This window comes from Perca flavescens, chromosome 16, assembly GCF_004354835.1.
Source record: "Perca flavescens isolate YP-PL-M2 chromosome 16, PFLA_1.0, whole genome shotgun sequence".
NCBI lineage: Eukaryota > Metazoa > Chordata > Actinopteri > Perciformes > Percidae > Perca > Perca flavescens.
This window is the reverse complement of record NC_041346.1, coordinates 22,334,872-22,356,147: the sequence shown is the minus strand read 5'-3', so window position 1 is coordinate 22,356,147 and position 21,276 is coordinate 22,334,872. Positions and strand designations below refer to the sequence as shown.

General features: G+C 42.0%; 1 protein-coding gene across 3 annotated transcripts in view; it reads left to right on the top strand.

Moving 5' to 3' along the window:
- Positions 1–7,906: 7,906 nt before the first annotated feature.
- The window catches only part of LOC114571066 (proteoglycan 4), a 38,473-nt gene continuing 25,103 nt past the window's right edge, over positions 7,907–21,276 (top strand). For 2 of the 3 annotated variants that reach the window (XM_028601850.1, XM_028601848.1), the window contains exons 1-2: positions 7,907–8,455; positions 15,495–19,279. In XM_028601850.1, coding sequence (XP_028457651.1) covers positions 17,433–19,279 — 1,847 coding nt within the window. In that variant the 5' untranslated portion in view covers positions 7,907–8,455; positions 15,495–17,432. The remainder of the gene's footprint in view (positions 8,456–15,494; positions 19,280–21,276) is intronic. The other variant, XM_028601849.1, reaches the window with a different exon arrangement.

The following is a 21,276-nucleotide window of genomic DNA, read 5'->3' as shown; positions in this document are numbered from 1 at the left end:
GAAGAGGTAAACAAAACATGCTGAGAGCTCAGCATCTAAAGCCACGCTGACATCAAGGTGCATGACGCAACAATGATGTTGGCAATTCATCAAAAAATACTTTCACACTTTCTAATAAGTCATAAAGTCTAGAGTTAGAAATTCTAAATGTTACTAAGTTGTTATTTTTTTCGCCAAAGGGATATGGGTTTATTAGAGTGTCTGATGAGCTAAATAACAACAACAACAACAACAACAACAACAACAACAACAAAAAGAAGATAAATCAAGCCTCCTGCTGGAGGAACACACACCAGCCTGTAACCAGTTCCACTCATCTGATGAAGCAACCGTTTGAACAACAACTTGCAAATTCCCAGAATCACATGGCCTCAGTGTCCTCAATAACAACTACAGCCCTGAACATATCCCACAGATTACTTCATTACAGAGTCTTTGTTCAGCAACTTGATATTGAATAACTCCTTTTGCAGCAGAATAACATTTTATAAAGTAAAACATTTTGATTTCTGGTCACATGTTACTGTTTTTCAGGGGACAAAAAAAAAAAATCAAATAGCTATAACCTTTTTATTTTAACTATCTTTTTTTTATTGATTATAAACAACAAAAACAAATCATACCAGGAGAACATAATTTACAGTCACAGAAACATAAAACACTGAAACATGTAAACAATCATAACAATACAATCACCACATGCAACTATGACACACGGGGGAGAGACATTTGCAGGTATAAACAAATAAAGAAGAACAAATAAGCATTTTATAATTAGTTAGGTCCAGTGCAGCTTATTGTTGACCATTCACTACCAAAATACAAACTGAGGGGCGACCACTCTTTTACAAAATCATCTAAGGTACCTTGCAATGCATTAATCATCCTCTCATAAGGAAGAATTGCTAGTAATTTATCATACTAAATTGATAATGTAGGTGGATGAACATCGAGCCAAGCCTGCAGGATTGAGAGGCGAGCAGCATACACCATTATATTAAGAAATTTTGTCTTTTATTAGACACCTTTAATAAATATAAGCCAAAATCTTGATTAACTATTTTGCACGTGACTTAATCATAAGTTTATGGTGTTACGTAAAAGTACAGAATCACTCACCTTCCTGTAACACAGAGTGAATACCCAAACAAACTTGAACTTCTCAACCCCACTCATTCTCTTCCTCTCCACTAGATGCCCTCTGACTTTTCTCCTGTCCCATCCAGCCACTCCCTCCTGCTCTGCAATCCCCCCCAACCCGCTCACCTGTTCCCCCTTTCCACATCAGCCCTGTTGATATTTAACAAGCCCTTTCCCACTCACTTCTTACAAGTTCTTCAAAGTTGCCATGTGCTTTATAGCTTTGCTTTCTACACTCTTTAATCTGTATTCAGTTACTAAAACCTAATCTGGAACTTGTTACCAAAAGCCAAAAGATCAAGCAGAGGTTCCTAACCTCTACTTGATTGTTTGGCTTTGGATTTTGTGTCTCTCCTTTTTGGATTTGTTTGACTGTTTAAAACTACCTAATTATTCCTGTATCTGCCTGCCTGTAAACATATACACTCTAAAAAGTAAATGCGATTTCTATAGACCACATCTTGCCTCATAGGTAGGGAACATTTTGTACTGCATTTCATATTACTAAACTGTAAAAGTTTTGAAAAATATAAAAAGAAATTAACCGTTTTTCCGATTTCACCTTTCTAGTCCAGGGATGTCCATGCAAATTGTCCTAATTCAAAATCTTTCTCATGGGCTACAGTTCTAGTGCCAAATTATCAGTGTTGGGAGTAACGCGTTAACGCAATTACAGTAATGTATTCCTTTTTGCTGTAACGCAGTAATATAACGCATTACTAATTAAATTTCGGTAATATTATTATTATTATTATTATTATTATTATTATTATTATATAATATTATTATTATTTTAACGCAACATTTTTTAAGAATTTCCCAACACCGCGAAGCATTTGTTAACAAGAAAAAAAAACCGTGAGTATTATTTCATAACATCTGTGTCCCAATAGGTGACGGTAGGCCTACGTCAGCTCGGACAGCAGTGTGTCCGAGCTGCCGACAGATTTAAACATGTCGGGAATTAATGTTTAGGCTTGCTTACACGTAAATCATTGCAGTTTATCAGCTGTGGAGAGTAACTCTGTAGTGGAATGGCTTGGCGACCAAAAACGCTTGTCCTCTACTGTGACCATTTACTGTTCAATATGTTTCTGTCATGAACGATAATAATTATTACAGTTGCTGTTTTACAAACAAGCAAGTGAGCAGCTTAGCTTGACGGACATGTTGCATCCATAGACAGTATTTGTTGCATCAACAACATGCATAACAGTTGCATCTCAGTAAGCTAGCAAGAGTACACAAGGTACACAACCGACAACTTCCGTGTAGGCTACTTCAAAATAAAAGCACTTCCTGTGACAGTTCGCAGTAAAACTAAATTACTGTTAAACAAATAAGGTTGTGGACCTTTTCACATATCAGCTGTAAATCAAGTACTGTAAATAATGTAAATAGTGAGTTTTAATCACACTATAATTGACAATTTCCTTTAGACTGTTTTAAACTAAAGATGAATTTCTTATTCAAGTGCTTTAAACAAACATTTTACAACAATGCCGTAGTCTACTTCAATACAACTGTAAGGTACTTTTAATTGAGTATTTTCATTTTCTCCTACTTGCCTATTGTACATTTTACTTATCTATTTTTTATAGCTTTAGTTACTTTGCATATTCATATTAATTATACAAAATATTATGAATAATCTGTGATGTATTAAAGTGGATAAAGATGAGACCTTGTTGATCCAGTGGTGAAATTCACAAGCTAGCTGCCAAGTCAAACTTCCGCTGTTATTTTGGTGAAAGTAACTCAAAAGTAATGCAAAAGTAGTGTAACGCATTACAATTCAGAGACAGTAATATTGGAATATAACTAATTACTCTCAAATGACAGTAACTAGTAATCTATAATGTATTACATTTTGGAAGTAACTTGCCCAACACTGCAAATTATTAGGGTTATTGCCTAGAAAATATATATTTTTTTTAAATCACTCCATTTTTAATCTTTGGAGAGTAGATCCTTTTGATGTGTGCCTTAAAAACATCAAATGAAATGGACCAGAGCAGATCAGGATGGTTGCTGCATCATCACTTTATCCGCATCATATACCTGGAGAACATGAGACCTCAGTGCTATATTTAAACAATTTTTTAATGAATTAGATCAAAAAAAGTGTTTCAAATTTTTCTGTTTGTCTGTATCAAATGTGCCCTATGGCCCCAGTGATTCATCTATTTCTGTGACATTCCTTTAAGACGCTTGGCATCAGTGACATCAGCAGCGCACAGACTCAGAGATGGATTTCATTCATGTAGCCAAACAGAGATATAACACAGAAGGAGGCACACAATAATCTCTCATCATGTTGTTTACCCCTTCACTCTGATTACTTACTACTGAAAATTAACAATCAGTGAACACAAAAGGATCAAATGAGTAAACATTTGAGGGAAATAGATTTTTTTTTAAAACAACATCACCACCTGGTGGAGAGAGCGACCAAAAAGCACTCTTGTGCTGAGGCAGTTTTATCTACAGAATCAAAATGAAAACTTTCATGTCACACAGCTCCATACTTATTTAACTACAACAGTTTTGCAACTTTTTTGTAAATCACTTTCTAAGACTTATCTGAGGTAGACAAGATGATCAAGCATTAAGAATGATGCAATGTGTTGTTAGTTCCTTCTGGTGCATAGCAGCAGCCAGAAATCTCTTTGCTTTCACAGTCTATCTTCATACCCATTTATTATGTTGCCAAGCAGCATTTCTCTTCTGACCTCCAGCCTTGTTTCGAGACAAGAGGACGGATACAGAAAGTCATTATTCGACCCAGAAACAAAGCAGGAAAAGTTCCCTCATCCATCAAAGGAGCTTAAGATCTTTGACAATGTCCTGGGCCCTGGCTCAGCTCAGATCAAAGAGAGAGACGCCAGCTGTAGTCAGGCCCGGCAAATGACTGCCCACCTCGTTCATCCATCATGCTTGAAACTGAGATAGCAAAATAATAAAACCTTTTTCAGGTAATGGCCACAGTTAGATCTCGCCATTAGGCACATCCCCCTATCCTACAACCTTGTATTAGTCTGTGATTGATGACTTGATCTGAGTGTACAATAACGTATCTGCTTAAAATTCAGTTTTTTGTGTGTGTAGCCGATCAGACGTAGAGCCTGATTAATGAATGCCAGTAAACTAGTGGTGTTCTTTGGGTGGCTCTGAAAAAATATCTGACTGGCTATATGCAGGGAACTTTTGGATTTAGTTTGATAAATAATAATTACAGTTCCTGGACTCACCCTGAGAGGATGGTAACTGACTTCTGTGAACAACACAAAGTAGCGTGTTAGCATGCCAACATTTGCCATTTGTTAGCAGGCCATCATTTGCCATTTAGCACTGTTGCTGCCCAATCCATACCGTAACCCTGATTTGTTATATGCATGTGCAAAGATGGTTGAGGTTAGGCATTGACCTTGAATGGTTTGGTTAGGTTCAGGATAGCCCATTGGTCAGGGTATGGGTTAAAAACAAATTGGGTTTCTGGACTGGATTGGGTAGTGACACACACTAAACACACAGTACAGCTAAGACTGATGGGAATGTCATTAGTTCTGAAGGTATTTGGTCAGAAACCAAAGTCAAAATTACGACCTGATGATGATGCTATATATTAAAAGTCAGGATCATCAAAGTTGTTATAATTCATTCTAAAATGGACAAGAATATTTGAATTAAATTTCATGACAATCAACCCAATAGTTAAGACATTTCACTCAAAATCCCAAATGTGTACCTCATTTTGGCGCTATAGGAAATTGGTTTCATCCTCTTGGGACCTAGCCTAGAAATCTAGACGCACCCTAGCGGCAGCAAATGTAATTTGCAGCCAGGGGGTCTAGCAACTCTCGGTTGGCTTGCGAGCTGGAAAAACCAAACTCTGGCCGGGCCAATCACATTGTGTATAGAGCCGGTGGGCGGGCTTTTGGCTGTTGCTGCTGGGAACAGTGGTCTTTCGAATCGCCTTTGGCTGCGACTCTGGAAGACTTGGAGTTAAGCTTTTCTTTGATAAAAGAACAAAAAACGGCACTGAAGTCATTCTTAAAAAAGGAAGATGTGTTCAGATACGGCAAAAGTTTAATTTATCAACCAGCTCTGCAACCTTCTTTGTTGCTCTGCTTGGTTGTAGCGCTATCCTATTGCGTGCAGAGAGAATTTAAAAGACAACTGTTTATCCTGCCCCTCGGACTGAGCCCTGTCAATGGTGAGTTCCCAGACCCAACATCTTGATGTGGGACTGGCTTGTCAGGCTACTTGGGACCATGAACATCTGTACAAATTTTGTGACAATGTATTTTTCAGATAATCCATTTTTGGCTAGACAGCAACAATATGCAGTAAATGCAATACATGAATTCAGTAAATACATGGATTTATTTCTAGCTCTTGAACGGTTACAATAAAACTAATATTGTCTAAGAGTCATTACAGTAAGTCATTTTCGTAAATGCAACAACAGTCTATAGTGGCCTATTAGTATTTTCATTTGTTTCATCTCACAAAGCCTGCGCAGAATGCTACTGTGTCTGAAAGTCTCTAAAACTATAAATAACTGCTTTTTAGCTCTTCAGAGATTATTTGACCCTCACGCAACTCCACTATAATCACCAGCAAGACAGTTGAGGTGGTGGAGAGCATCGTCAAAATATAATGGATGATAAACGGAACACCACCTATAAACTCTGCCAGCCAAAGCTTGTTGTCGTCTGTAAACTCAAGGTCCTCTCTGTAGACGAAAGAGTGCTCCGCCTGTTTAGAAGCCTCATAGTCTGTCTGTCCTTTCATTATCCTCCATCTGCTGCTTCACCATGCTGACAGTCTCAGGCACAAACATTCACTGATTCTAACATCACTCGTCTTTCAACCCGTCACAGACAACAAAGTCGCTGCAGCCGTGCAAAGCAAAGCTCTCAGTGCAGCATATTATGACCCTGAACACCCCTTCAACCAGTGCGTCACTCTGCTTCAACCCAGCTGCAGGTGCATATCCTGGGGCCTGTTCCTGAGTTATCTGGATACGTCTGCACAACAGATATTAGTTTTTCATCTCATTTATGGGAGCTCCATGTTTAACTGTGTCTGCTTTTTGGAGCTGAGCATATAATGTACAGACAAATATTTGAATGCTAATCTAGAATAAGATGGTAAACATTATACCTGATAATATCAACATGCTAGCATTGTTAATCCGCTGTGTCTACTATTTTTTCAACTACTGTTTACAAGGTCAACAATGAACGTTCAATCTCTGAGATAATTACAGTGGAGATCCAACACATTTTTCCAAAATTGTCCCTAGATTTGGAAATGTACACATGTGAGCGTGATGAAGTACGACAGCATTTTGCTGCCACCATGACAACAATGAGTTGCTCAGTTTCCTGTTACGTTAGCATCTTTACAGGATATATATATATATACATATATATACATATATATATATATATATATATATATATATATCATTGTTATTTTTTAGAATTAACTTTTCTCATAACATAGGTTGGTATGTTATAACAAGAAACCCTGCAGATTGATTTGAATCACTGGTGCTGGATAGTTGTCCATGTACTGTATGGGCTGTTAGCTAAATGGCTTGACTCCATGTTCCTACATGTATTCCATACGTATATCCCCTTACGAATCATTATTGCAGTGGATGGCCTGTCCATTCAACTCCTATTACTGTAAATTCCATGGGAGTAATTGTGCTCTTTCCATTTTATTTGAAATCCATTCAAATGACGATTCCTAGAAATGAGGTCTGAAAGTGTGAAAGTAGAACATCTGAGAGATGTAAGAACAAGATTCATTGGGATGTTAATGTAAGTCTGATAGAGGGAGAGGATATGGGACAAGATAAGTGATCAGAGCTGATAAAATGGGATGAGATGTCTCAGCCTTTAAGGCATTTAGGTGTAGACTTTATCTCTCCATCTCGGCAGTATAGAGTGGTTTCTACTAACCAGCCTCAGGTGACAACAGCCAGTACAGTGATGATGTGGTCGATGTCCAACAATAGGAGAAAGAAAATCAATTTCTTATAGTCATCAAGCCAGGACAAAAACATGCTCAGAACTACAGACAGAAGACAATCCAAGAAAAAATACATGATTAATTTAATACAGATGGTGTTTTACCTTTTAATTTGCATGCACAACACTCACTCGTGTTAATTTAAAGATGCCCAAAAACAGTGGAGTGGTTTAACCTTCGATGACTGTGGATCTGCCTCTGCTTCAGAGGGCCATTGTCCATGTGTCTCTATTATCCTGCTGGTCATGGTTGCCCGGGTCTGCCCCCACTCACATGGGAGATATCTGTAAAATAATTCTACCTGTCTGTTCCTATCTCCTTCTCCCTACTTCTCTCCCCCCTTCTTCCTCCCTCTCTCTATCCATGACCTTTCTGCATTCCTCTCCAGCTGACCTTGGTGTCCTGTCAGCTCTTCAGTTTTCCCCACCTCACACTACTAGCTGCTCTCTACCACCGGCCCCCCCTTAACCGCCCCATGCCCCTCATTTCCACCCCCTACTGACTGCTTCTTCCCTCCCTATCCCTTGGTTCCGCCCCCTGGATCACTTTGCTCCCCTCTCTCCACCCCTCTCCTCGCTGTCTCCCTCTTTGCTCTCTGCAGCTGTACATACTCTGCTTTTTAATTAGACTTACTCTCTAGCTCCACCTCCGACTGCCTCCCATTTTCCATCCCACCCCCCCTCCCTCCCCTCCCTTCCTTTGCATAAGGATACAGGGGCTTGCATGGCAACATGGAGAGGAGGTCATGTTGAAGACACGCAGCGAGAAAGGGGGAGAGAGGAAAAAGGAACAAGACAGGAGAAACTGAGAGGAGCATCTGAGAGGGTAACTGCCTGTTTACTCACTCTTTCCTTCTTGCTCCCCCTCCTGTCCATTCACTTCCACTCACAGCACAAACGTTCAGGCAGCTAGGTAGACACAGCGGAGCACAGAGCTCTGAGGGATGGATAAAAAGGTTCCCACGTGAAAGGCATGAATTCACAGAAGAAGAGGAGAGTGAGATAGAAAAAGAGACAACCAGAGAGGAAAGGAGAAAGAGGAAAGGAAAGGGAGACAAGAGAGGAGCAGATGGACTCTACACAGAGGAAAGGAAGCGGTGTGAAGCTCACCAAGCAGCCGTGACAGAGAGGTGGGAATAAGAGCAAACATGAACGCCGGAGGGATGGAAGAATGGACTGAAGAGACGTGAAGGAATAGCAGAGAAGAGGAGCGAGCGTTTGTGGGAGAAAGAGACAACACAGAAGGGAAACAGGAAGAGAGAGATGTGGTATGTGTGACTCAGTTCTGTGTCCTGATGGAAGATAGTACAGCAATCTCCCCAATCAGCCTTCTCTCAGCATCACCATAGAGATAACAAAGTGATAAAGATCAGCGCTGAGGACAGATTTAAAAAAATCACACAAGTATTTGTTTTTATTTTGGGCAGTTGGTGTTAGCAACGAGTCTCTTTTACTCACTGTTTTGTTTTGGCTCTTTTGACATTCTGCTGAATTGTGCAATGAAAAGAGAGGCAGTGCACGTCCTTGCATGTGTGCACACACACGTGCATGCATACATTTTGTTTATGTGTTTGGCAGGTGTGTGTGGTGTGCGTACGTGCACATTTATTCTGACAATAGGGGTGAGTTCATGTGCTCATAACGTGCCTGTGTTTGTGTTTGTGTGTGTGTGTGTGTGTGTGTGTGTGTGTGTGTGTGTGTGAATACCAGTGAAAAGGGACCGTACGTGTGTGTGTGTGTGTGTGTGTGTGTGTGTGTGTGTGTGTGTGTGTGTGTGTGTGTGTGTGTGTGTGTGTGAAATCCAGTGAAAAGGGATCGTACGTGTGTGTATTTTTGATACTGGGCTTTGCCTTACTGCAGGTGTGGGAGTTATTTTCCGAGATTGTGTGGCTTTATGAGAAGCTTTAAAGAATGAGGAGCTTAGATTGGTCTGTCAGTGATGTAGCTTTGCAGATTCCAGCAGCGTGCTTTCATTGCATATTTGTCATGAGCAGGACTTTGTTTGTGTGTGTGTGTGTGTTGGGGGTGTACGCAGAAAGTTTGAGGAGGAGGTGGCACTGAGTGAGGGAATTCTGTGTGTGTGGTTCATGCATACTCTTCTTTTCAAGTAAAGTGTGAAATTGTTAATGCACTTCAATAAAGCTAATGTGCTTTTACAATATGTATTTTAATTTGCACATCATTCATAACTCTCCATTAACTTATCTTATAGTAATCTTGTCATTGAAACACATGATACAAAGGTAATTGCAGATGCACTCTCTCATGCATGTATGCACACCATCAAGCACACATGCATGCACTCACCACACACAGGTGCACATTTGCGCACACACACACACATTTGCTGCGTGAAAAGAATGCTGTGCTGTTAATCTCGTCTGTCATCACACAACTCTTTGCTCTTGTTCTCTCACTATATTTCCCTTTTATCTTATCTCATCAGCATGTCTTTTAAGGGGTCAGCTCCATCTCCATCTCCTTTCTCTTATATATCTAACATTTAATCCTTTTCTCACATTGCTTATAAATCTATCTTCTGTCTCCACCACTTAATTTTCTCTCTATACCCAACTGAAGTTAATGTACTTCTCTCTTAAAGTTTTACTGTCTTTTACTCCACGCTTTGTGAATCTGTCTTTCTGCTGGCAAGGTGTTTTCGTTGGACTGACAGCAGCTGGGCTTTATAGGTAACACACCATGATGTATTCTTGGGACATTAGTTTGGACAGGGACATTGCAGCACGACAGCCCAGCAGAGAGTAACCCTAAGGGAGCAGTGTGTGCTGTATGTACATGTAGCGTGCTGCTGTGCACTGGACATGTCAGTCAAGCCACCTGTGTGTTGCTGCTGATTTTTCATACAGAGACCTTTGGACAATTCTCCTGTCTAAATCCTGTGGCACAGAAACACAAAAGCCAGAACATAAAAGAACTAACCAGCCAGAGATACAAGACAATTAGGCTGCAGAAGGCGTGCGAAAAAGAAAACAATGTTTACTCGGGCTTTCTTTCACAGATACCCAAACATCCTCAAATTTGCTTACAGTTGGTATGCTTATCACAATCCATTGGCCTACATATAGGGATTTCATATTAGGCAGAGGATTTTGGTCCGAGGCGGACAGATGGGACAAATCATTTCTGGCACTCACACTCTTGACAGTTAGAAGTAATCCGGGCCATCCTTCAAGGAAATTGGAACAAGTAGGGTGGCCGATGAGCTGGCCTTTGACTTTGCAAGCTGACATTTGTGTTTGTGTGTTTATAGTTCAAGTCATGTTTAACCTTGAAATATTTGCATCCTGTGCTGTTATATGAATGAAAAGAGCATTGCAGTAGAGTATTGAAATGACACAAACATGCAAATATTGACAAAGTTAGAGATCCTGTCTAAAGAACAGCCCTACTGAGCATCAAGGAGACATTGTATTAACATTTTGTATTAATTCTGAAGATATTTAGACATCTGACTGAAAGTCACTAATTTGTAAAACTGCCTATCAAAACAAAACCAGCATGGAGTGCACCAACTTTCCTTAGTAATTTGTGCAGATTTCATTATGACATATGAACCTTTTTAGTCCGCTTCCTCTGTATTGCCGCCGACCTCTCCAACTTTTTCAGTTAGACAAATAGACATGAAAAATAAATGGTGTGTGAGGTGAAAAGGACTATCAGGCTAAAACCTCTTGGCTAAAAACAAATGGTAAACTAACCAGTACACTCTTGAACCTGCAATAACTGACTTTTTTGGCCACTTGGGGGCAGCGGAAACAGACTGTAATCACACTGACATATCGACTTTTAAGCATTGACTGTAAATATTAATATTAACAGTCTATGCTTTTATGTTTATATGGTGAACTTACTAGCAAATACTGGCTTATTTACACATCCAGCAGTTCAAGAGCAACATTATCATTCACTTCGTTGTGATTCTGGCCACCTGATTAATATAAGTCCAACATTCACTCTCTTTAAGCTCTGTTTTGGTCTCTACCAACTCTTAAAGGTGCCCTGCCACACGAATTTCATGACTTTGTGGTAATGTCTGAAGTTCTACCATGGACTTTGTAAAAATGTTTGTGGAAAAAATGCCTTGGTTACCTTGTTTCAAGCCATTCTAGCGTGGTATAGAAAGCCTGCAGGAAGACTCGATTTGTGCCAGTTCTCATTAATATTCAGCAAGCTAAGCTGCTTGACTCTGATTGGCTAACAGCTAGCCAATGAGAGCCTGGCTATCAGCATCCTTTACCCAGCGCAACTGGGCAAGCTCATGAATAGACCTTTTTCACAGCAGACATGTTGACATGTCATAGTAGGAAAAGCACAGGTGTATTCAAAACCATTAATGATGGCTGCATTCCACTTAGGAGAGGCCCTGGTATTGTGCATGCTGACTCACTGAAATAGCTTACTGGGACACTAGATGGAACTGAGCCATCGTTAAGTTTATCAATTTCAGCTGTGCTTTTCCTACTATGACAAGTAAAAATGTCTGCTGTCAAAAAGGTCCATAGTAATGAGCTTAGGCAACACCATGTCAGACTGACCAGCTTTTGTAATTGGCCTGATATCTCTGCTTATTTCTATTCAGTGTCTAGAGCTGACAGAGGAGGTAGCAGTTCATTTTCACATTCATGACATAACACAAACACATATGGACCTAACATATTTTTAAAAAAAAGAAGTAAAAAACGGTTTTGTGTGGCAGGGCACCTTTTAAGGAGATATCTGTCTCTTTAGCTGCTGAATGCTTCACCGTGTTGACCAGCTAGTTGCTAACAGTTTCTGTCTTTTCTATTGTTGGTGGCTGACAGAGCTGCAGAACTGAAATGCGGGTAGACACACTCAGCTGTGGTGGTTACCATTTGGGTGATAACTTTATTTTAATGAAGGAAAGATAAACACTAGAACCTTCCAAGCCTTCTGTTTGTAGAAGCAATATTGGTGAAATATGGCTTGCTGTAAAGGCTGACTGTAACTAGCCAAGCCGAATGTCAGTACACAGTCCTACACAAACAAACAAACAAACAGACAAACAAATCAGCATTTACATCTTGCTGCTATTACACAAGTGTCTGACAGGAATAACAATGGTTGTGTTCACTGTGTTGCCTCGGGTATATAATGAATTAAGAATCGTAATTTAATTTGTGTTGTTTGTTTAATTTAATTTGCTTTAAGCATGATCAGGCTTAAGATTTCATCAGTCAGAGGCAGCTGCATCACTGTTTCCAGCTCTGGGTATCAGCAATGAAAGATTCCCCCCCCCAGAGCAGATCCCAGAGCTGTGAAGATGATACATTTACTGATGCTTTTTACTATTTTCTGAAAACATTTTGTTAAAGCTATTTGTTGTTGACATAGGTCAGCTTTTCTTATGAATGCATGTGGATCTGAATACATACAAATCTTTGTGCCCACAAAGTCCTTTATGTGCTGCATCTGCATTTTTTTTCATGTGCTCGCTGGTTTTATTAAATAAAACCAAACAGTCCCCTGTTTGAGACATTGCTGTGCTGCACACAATGCTTACCTAACAAAATATTCCTATATAGGCAACTCTCAAGGAGTTGTTCCTGAATTTGAGATGACTTTGGACAAGAATGCAAACACCAAAAAAGCTTCTGCACTTTACATCTGTTCTGGGAGCTGACTGTGTTGTAAATTCCTTTGACAGAGCGCAGGTATAACTCTTACCCTTCCTTTCGCTCACAGGGCCAATAACTGATCATATAGCTTTTCTTAGTTCCTCTCCAGTTCCCCCTTAAATGCCCTGACACGCTGATGCTCCTGATTTACCACTTCACTGAACCCTAACCATGACATTTCCTCTGCTGCCAGAGGTTGTCTCATAGCATCTCTAAATATAACCAAGCATGTCTACCTCCTCTCCCTCCTCTTCCTCTCTGTGCCTCCTCTTCATCTCTTTCCTGTCTGACAAATTTAAGCGTGCCTAGACAATCCGATCTGACATGCCTTTACATAACAATTCAATCCACAGCACCTTCCACCTCCTCAGTACAGTGACACCCAAAGGTGTGTTATTGGCATGGATGCAATTCTCAACATCCTTTAAAGAATATTATTAGATACGCATCAGATATGTTTCTTAGAGTCAGCACAGCTTAGCATAGGGAGGTCAGATGACCTCAGTATTATCATCACACACACACACACACACACACACACACACACACACACACACACACACACACACACACACACAGGAAAGCGGATAGAAACCTATATCCACAGCAAAGCCTTGTCCGAGCGGTAGGCAGCTAGCAAGGAGGCTATGGTATCTCTTAAATAATAACCAAAAAGAGTTATGACCCTTGCTGGCATTATGCCGTAGCACACCTTCCTCCTCCTGCCTGGTGATTCATCTTTTGTCTGCCAATAAAGCTCAACATGAAAATGTCACATGTGGGAAAGAGCTGGCCTTAGCCACAGGAGTGAGTCCATGCAGCATTAAGAGGATCTGGATTAATTAAACTGTCAGTGTAAATTTTGATCCGAAGGTAGTTTGCAGGCCAAGAAGGAGGAACTGTGGTGAGTGTGGGATGCGTGCCAAAACAAGAGGCAGCGGGGAGAATATGGCGGAGCAAGTGATGGTGGAAGAAGGAGGAAAGATAAAAGTATCAGTGGTGAGGAAAAAAAAGGGAGGGAAAGGAAGGAAGATAGAAAGAGGGTAGGATCAGGATGACACCCCATAGAATGAGTAAGGGAAATGGTCCTGCGATTGGTGGATGAAACTCTGAGGAAAATCCGTCAGGGTGAATGTTGAAAGTAGTGCTTTTTACAGGAAATGGGTAGGAAGACTGACGACCGGAGTGAAATGGAAGACTAATGAAAAATAGGAGCAGTGGAAACGATTTTATCCAGGGAGAAAATTCTCAAGGTCAAATGGACAGTGTAAATCAATAATATGCTATAGATATACATTTGATTTTGTTGTTTAGCCTCTGTAGATCATGACCAGTCCTCCTTACTGTAGTGTATCTCCCATTTGGTCTTCTGTGTGAATCACAAGAAGCTCATCTGTAGCTATACACCGCAGTGATAAGAAAGTAAAATGAGAAGGAATCCTGTAGTTGTTTTTAAATCCATTCATATATCTGAGTGTGTATGGTTGACATTTCCCCTCAAGGCTCTGTCAGCTGTGACTTTAATCATAATTCGTCCTAATAACCAAGTTTTTAAAAGGGGTTTGATGGTGGGGGCGCAGTTGTGACAAAGATCCTTCTTTTAAGAGCCAGAGAAAGAAAGAGGGAAAGAGAGGAAAACAGAGGACGTAAATAAAAGTGGCAGCCCCTCGGGTATCTCTCTCCCTAAATAACCTGGGAGCTGTGAAGGAGTCACTAATTACCCCTCCCACAGAAAAGAGGGGAACAGAGTAACAGCCAGTCACACTCACACACAGAATTCGCCCGGGCCTGTCAGTGTCAGAGGCTATCACAAGGAGATAACAAGGCACAAATCCATAGATCGTGTAAGACAAACGAAAGCATCACGCCCGACTGCCAGTGGCACAGACAGGAAATGGAAGTGATATATATACGTATAAAGGCCATAGATCGTCAAAAACAGGCCGCAGAATCAGTGTGACGAGAACATGCTACTTAATACAGCAAGGCAGACAGACTGTCACACAGTGACCAGATGAATCAGAAAGGATGTCACCATGGCAGATCATCAAGAAGCTGATAACAGGGCCACAGACTGTTAAACATGGCGGAAAAGAAAAATCTGTAAGACACACATATATGAGGAATAACCGTCACAATGTGTGCGCATGAGCAGGAATAATACTGAATACAGCCAGAACTGCTGCTGCTGCCATAATACAGCTACTTTTAACAATAATGTAAGTGTATGCACTTGTAACAAGGACAGACATCAGATATAAAAAAGGGATTACAAAGAGAGGAATATCAAATACACATAAACCATGAGTATGCCCTTCAGCCAATGTGAATAGGTCTTAATTACAATCTCTTTTCACTTGTTTTTTTGTGGATGTTCTTCTAGCTCTGATGATATACCTAGTGTTTTTCCCTATACCCTGTTTTTCTTTTGTCACCTACATCCTTTCATTACTTTTTCTGAATTGATGTTTTCTTTTTCCATTCTGTGTTGACCCTGCTCTCATTCATTTTTTTAAATAGCTGCCTATTTTATATCTCCTTCGTTATCCCGAGGAACATGCACATTGTGTTTCAATGGAAGTGCATAATATGGAACAATTACAGTCTCTTACTCCTTTTATTTCTCTCTTTGTCTTTCTGCTCTCTTTAGGAACTCACACTGTCTGCAACCATGAGAGAATGAGTCACTGAGAGAAGAGCTGAGAAAAAAAGAAACCGAGAGAGAGTGATAAAATCAAAAAGGAAGTTAAAACCGATAGGCCATTATGGGGAAGTACACAGGTCCATCCCATACTTTGGCCATCCAATCTCCTGAGGGTCCAGGGGACACAGCAGGTGGAGAAGGAGGGGCCGCCAAGTAGACAAGCCAATGTGATGGACACAGAAAGGATGGACAGGCTGAATTTTCTTCCTTCCTGCTTATTTGCCGGTAACCTCTCTGGCATCATCAAGAGTTTGTCTCCCTGGAAAGTTAAAGAGAAATAAGAAGCAAGACGTGCACAACTTCAGAAGACATGGGAGAGTATGGACACATTTCACCTGCTTATTCTAAAGAGTATTTGATGCTGCATATATTTATTTTTGTACAATGGTAAGATAAATGCTAGAGGTTAGCTTTTATCACAATGATTTTTTCCTTGGTGTGCTTAATATTACTACTCCTTGAACTGTGACTACAGTAATCCATCCTTTCTAAAGGATAGTCTTGTTTGCAAAAGAAAGTCCTTGGTGTATACATTTGAGATAACCTGAGCAGCTGCACACAATCCTATAAAGAAGTTTCTCTTATAAAGTATGTTCTGTGTCAATTGTACAGATCTCTCACTGTTATAATGAATATATAGTAAGGGGGAGATCACTTCCCTTGTTGACGTACTGACACAACTAGGCCTTCACAACATCAAACTGCCTGCGGAGCCTGTGGATGTTGGGAGAGCGAGAGAGACAAGAGAAATGGTGAGCAAAGAGCCCAACCACTTGCTTACAGGCCAAACCAACAGCAAGAGCACCTTGGCGGACAAGTTGCCTGGGACAATGACTGTGCGCTCTGTGCTGCTCAATCGAGACTCCCCAGATATTGAGAGCCGCCTCAAGCGCCGCCGCAACCGCACCCACCAGGTCCGCTTTAAAGACCTGGAGGATGGCAGCAGCAGCAGTGGCAACAGTGGAACAGGAGAAAACAATAGCCATCAGAAGCCTGCCACAAATTGTGACAGCCCACATCCTCTTCGCAAACACAGCAGCAGGTCCCCCAAGCCATGGACTGACAGGGATGGCCCACGGATTCAGAGTTTACCTGGCCAAACCTCTGTGGTGGGGGCTGTGCGTGGGGACATGGCAAGTACTATAGAGGTGGTGGCTGCTTTCTTAGCCAGGGCCCCTCCTCATCCATTGACACCAGGCCCTACGCGTCGATGCTGGGCACCACCACAGACTAACTCCCTAACCTTGCCAATGACACGCAGGCCCAGTACGAGCACCAGCACAGCCATCCAGACCTCCCCATGCCTTAAAAAGCCCCAGTCCCTCTCTACCGCCCACACACATAGCCACAGCATTGGGGACTCAGTGGGCATGGATGGGGATGATGAGCAGGACTCTCAAGATGAGTACCTTGCGCACAACCATGTGTTGGTGCCTGGGTCAAAGGATCAGAATGGTCCTCCTGGGCCTGGGGATCCAACTGTGGTGGAACGAAGGTCTAAAGCCTCCAGGACAGACATCAAATCAGCTGTTAGTGTGGTAAAAAGCTCCAGGCACAGCTGCCCCCCTTCAGTGCTTCACAACACTGAGCCATTTCACTGTTCCTCTGTGTCCTGTCGAGATGGCGCAAAGCGTCAGGGAAGCAGCACTCCCTCAGTGGTCAGGAGGAGAAAGCGGCTGAATAGGACAACAAGTGATCCTGGAAAGGAAGTGCACTTTTGCACCACTCTCACTCAGACTGAAAGCCCCAGTCCATCCCTGCCACCCTCAAATACCAAACTCTGTACCACTCAAGTTCAAACTGAGAGCCCTTTGCCACCTCAAAATTCCAAGTATTGTACCACCCAAAGTCAAACTGAGAGTCAACATAAATCTCTACCTTTGAATGACAAACAATGCACAACTCCAATTCAAATCTCCAACTCTTGCCCAACCCTACCTCCAAATGCGGAACAGTGCACCACTAAAAAAAACAGACTCGCCTTGTCACTTTGTCACTCCAAATCATGAACTTTGCACTACCCAGACACAAACTTGCAGCCTTTGTGCTTCCCCACCTCTGACAGTATCACTGAGTGAAATGCAAATTCAATCGGAGAGTCCTGTATCCCCAACTGTGACTCAAGACCCTCCCACCACCCAAATAACTACTGTGCCTTACTGTTCCTCTCACCCACCTACAAGTGCACCAACACAGACCCCGGAACACTGCGCTAAACCACCTTGCTCCTCTCCAGCCAAACCAGTTTGCACCACCCCATCTCCACCCATAGAACTGTCCATTCCTTGCTCCACTTCTGCACATACCGTCGTCCAACACCCTATCCCCTATTATACCGTTGTGTCGCCACCAACAACACCCAGCACAACTGTTGTCTGCTCCAGTCCTTCCTCAACTGCACCATCATGCCCCACCCAAATCTGCACCTCCCCTATCTCAAACATAGTATCATCAGCTCCCCTAACCTGTTCCACCCCTACCGAGACTGTAACCCCCAATATAACTCCCTTTGACCCCATTAGACATCCAACCACTACCCCAAACGTAACACATCAGCCACCACACAATGCATCAAACGCTACACCTCCTACAAATTTAACACCATGTACATTTGTAACTCAAACTGCCCTGTCATGCACTTCCATATCATATTACTCTACTACACATTCGGTTAGTCACCATGCCCTTCACCCTAATTCTACAACACCTTCTTATGCCACTCTCATACAAACTGTGTCTCATTGCAACATCCCATGTCAAGCTCTGCAAAACACCTCTTCTTCCATCACAGGCATAACCCCCTACTCCTCCCCAGTCCCCAAATTAAAATCTTGCACTTCTCTGCCTCCACTTGTGAAAACATATGCGTCCACTCTTCCTAATGCACAACAATGTGCTACACCAACTAAAGCTGTTCCTCTTTATTCTTCCACATTTCGTGCTGCACCACCATACACGCCCCCCTCTCAGGCGCCCTACAACGCTCAGGATAAGAGGGGCATTCGACTTCCACCTCCTCCCCCGCCACCTCCACCTTACACACCACGCAAAAAGGGAAGTGATCCACCAGGTCCTGTAATCCGAACACCCATGCTCAGGGCAGACAGCATGGCCAACAAGAAGGATAAAGATGGGAAGAAGGAAAAAAAGGAAGATATAAAATGCACAAACTCACCCAAGCTCTGTGAGAGAGCCAGCTCTCTGAAGCACAGAGCTGAAACTTCTCCAGTTGCTGTGATGAAGGGAGAGAAGCAGTCCTCCTCATCCTCCTCCTCTCCTGCCAAGGCCTGTTTTAAGTCCAGCTGTCTCAGCTCAGCCCAGGCTCAGCTTGGGGCACTACACAAAATGCTTTGCTCAGGACCCAACGCCAGGCCCAACACCCCCAACAGCCAACATCCTCTCCCTCCAAACCAGCAGGGTTGCTCTGGAGCCGGGGGCTGCTGTGCTTCTGGGGAGCGGTCTACAGTTGGGCCCCTGACTGCCACCCAGGCTGACACACTGAGACAGGTCCAGGAAATTCTGGGAGGGTTGGTGTCTGGGGCCAGGTGTAAACTGGACCCATCCCGGGTGACAGAAAAGCTCCTGGGTCCAAACGGACCCCTGCATGACATTCGTAGCCTGCAGACACAGCTCCACAGCCTGGAGGGGGTCCTGGAGACCAGCCAGAACACCATTAAGGTCCTGCTGGATGTCATTCAAGACCTTGAGAAGAAGGAAGCCGAGAGAGACGGGTGAGGCAATATTATATATATGAAGGAATTAAAAGGTAACTCTTGCACACTGACACTATACCACAAATTTATTTTAATCAACAGTGTTTTGAGCTCAATCAGACCTTTGTCAGGTTGTAATACTTATTACGTAACAAAATAGCATTCTTCCCTGTGTACTATAAGATCATAAACATCCAACTACCAACATTACAGTAGTTGCCTGAAGGCTTTCACATTTGCATTTAATTATCCCTGGGCTGACCTAGGCCATGTTTAGACCGACTTTGGCCAACCCATAGATGCAGTGATGGTGCCAAGAATGCCAAGCATGCAGAGAAAAAAAATGCAGGGTTGCAATGCAATTTTGTATTTTTACTGTTTACCCCATGATGACAAAACTGCCTTTGTGATAACTTTCAAGAGTTATCCAATCCTTTCTCATAGTATTTTAAACTTTTGTTCAGTGTTTTGGCCTTTGATAAGCCTTCAAACTCATTGATCTACTACTCAAACGGACCTTTCTGGATTTGTCTCACCAGTACCTGAAACAGCACGCCCACACCCACACCAATGCAGCTTCTTGTGTTGTTTTAATGCTTCTAAGGCTCACTGCACACAATTTAGGCACATAGTAACCATGTTGCAACAATTTGATTGGACAAGGAAAGAGCCCTTCACTGAATGGATTAATTAACTGTTCTAAACTCAATTCACAAAAAATGATGGTAATCATGTTTCTGGTTCATGTTCACTTAAAAAGTGGGATTTAGGGGCGACCTCTGGCTCACCCGGTGGGAGCGTTTGCCCCACGTTGGCTGAGTCCTGCAGCGGCGCAGAGTTCGGGTCCGACCTGCTGCGTGTCGTCCCCCATCTCTCTCCCCCTTTCATTACATTACATTCAAAAATGGAGGGAAAAGCCCCAAAAAATCTTAAAAAAATAAAAATAAAAAAGTGGGATTTAGTATGAGGCTTCACACTGATATATGTTAGCCAAAGTGTTAATTTTGGTAAAACTATTCCTGGATCACCTTCTACAATGCATTTTACGTATGAAAGGTTATACATTTTAGAATTTCACATCGTAGGGCAGTATTGTTTTTGCAACTTATGTCCAAGGTGGTGTTCAAAGGTAGAGTTAACAGTACTGTGAAATGTTGCAGAGCCCAAAAGGGGTTTGTCTGGGTTTAAATATTGTGTGAAAAGCCCTGGGCCAAAAGTGGAGCTATCCCATTTTGAATATTGAAGTTGTAAATGTGAAATAACTGAAAGCCGTAGGCTGCTTAACTCAGGGCTAATGGGGGCTCTCAGCCCAGGGCCAAGTGTAGTGTGAAAAGCCATCTGGTAATCTGTGGCCAACTTTAACATTGAGTCTTCTGTTAACCCTTTATTAGATGATAGATAGATAGATAGATAGATAGATAGATAGATAGATAGATAGATAGAAAAAGGCAAGGAGGGAAGATTGATAAAACTAGAAAACAGGAAAGGATGGAAGAATGAACAGTGGGACTACTTAAATTATGAGTGCCTGGTATTTTGGAGACCTGGAAAGTAAATGTCAGCATGTAGCCTAAGTGCCTGCTGTTTTATTCCCAGACAGTTAATTTCTCAAGTGAGCATCTGCTTCTCTCCACATACAAAAAAGGAGGGGCGGGCATTATAATGTGATCATAGCTTTGCACTAAAAGATTGTCTTCTCTCTCCTGGAATGAAGTCGACAAGTGGGTTGTTGTAGGCAGAATATTCTTCAAACAGGGAATATCCACCACCCAGCAGTAATAACCTTGCTGCATCATGTACCGTGTATATTACAGATAGATGGTTGTTGTGCCTAAGCTTTGCAGTGATGCAGCTCCTCTATTTATAGCCAATCCCGGCATTGTAAGCGTTTCAAATACTTTGGCAACAAAGCTGCGCAGAAAGAGCACAATGTAAATTTGGTAAGAATGAGAAAGCAAGAGAGACTGAAGTGACTGAAACAGCAAGGCGAGCAATAGACAGAGAAGAAGAAATAC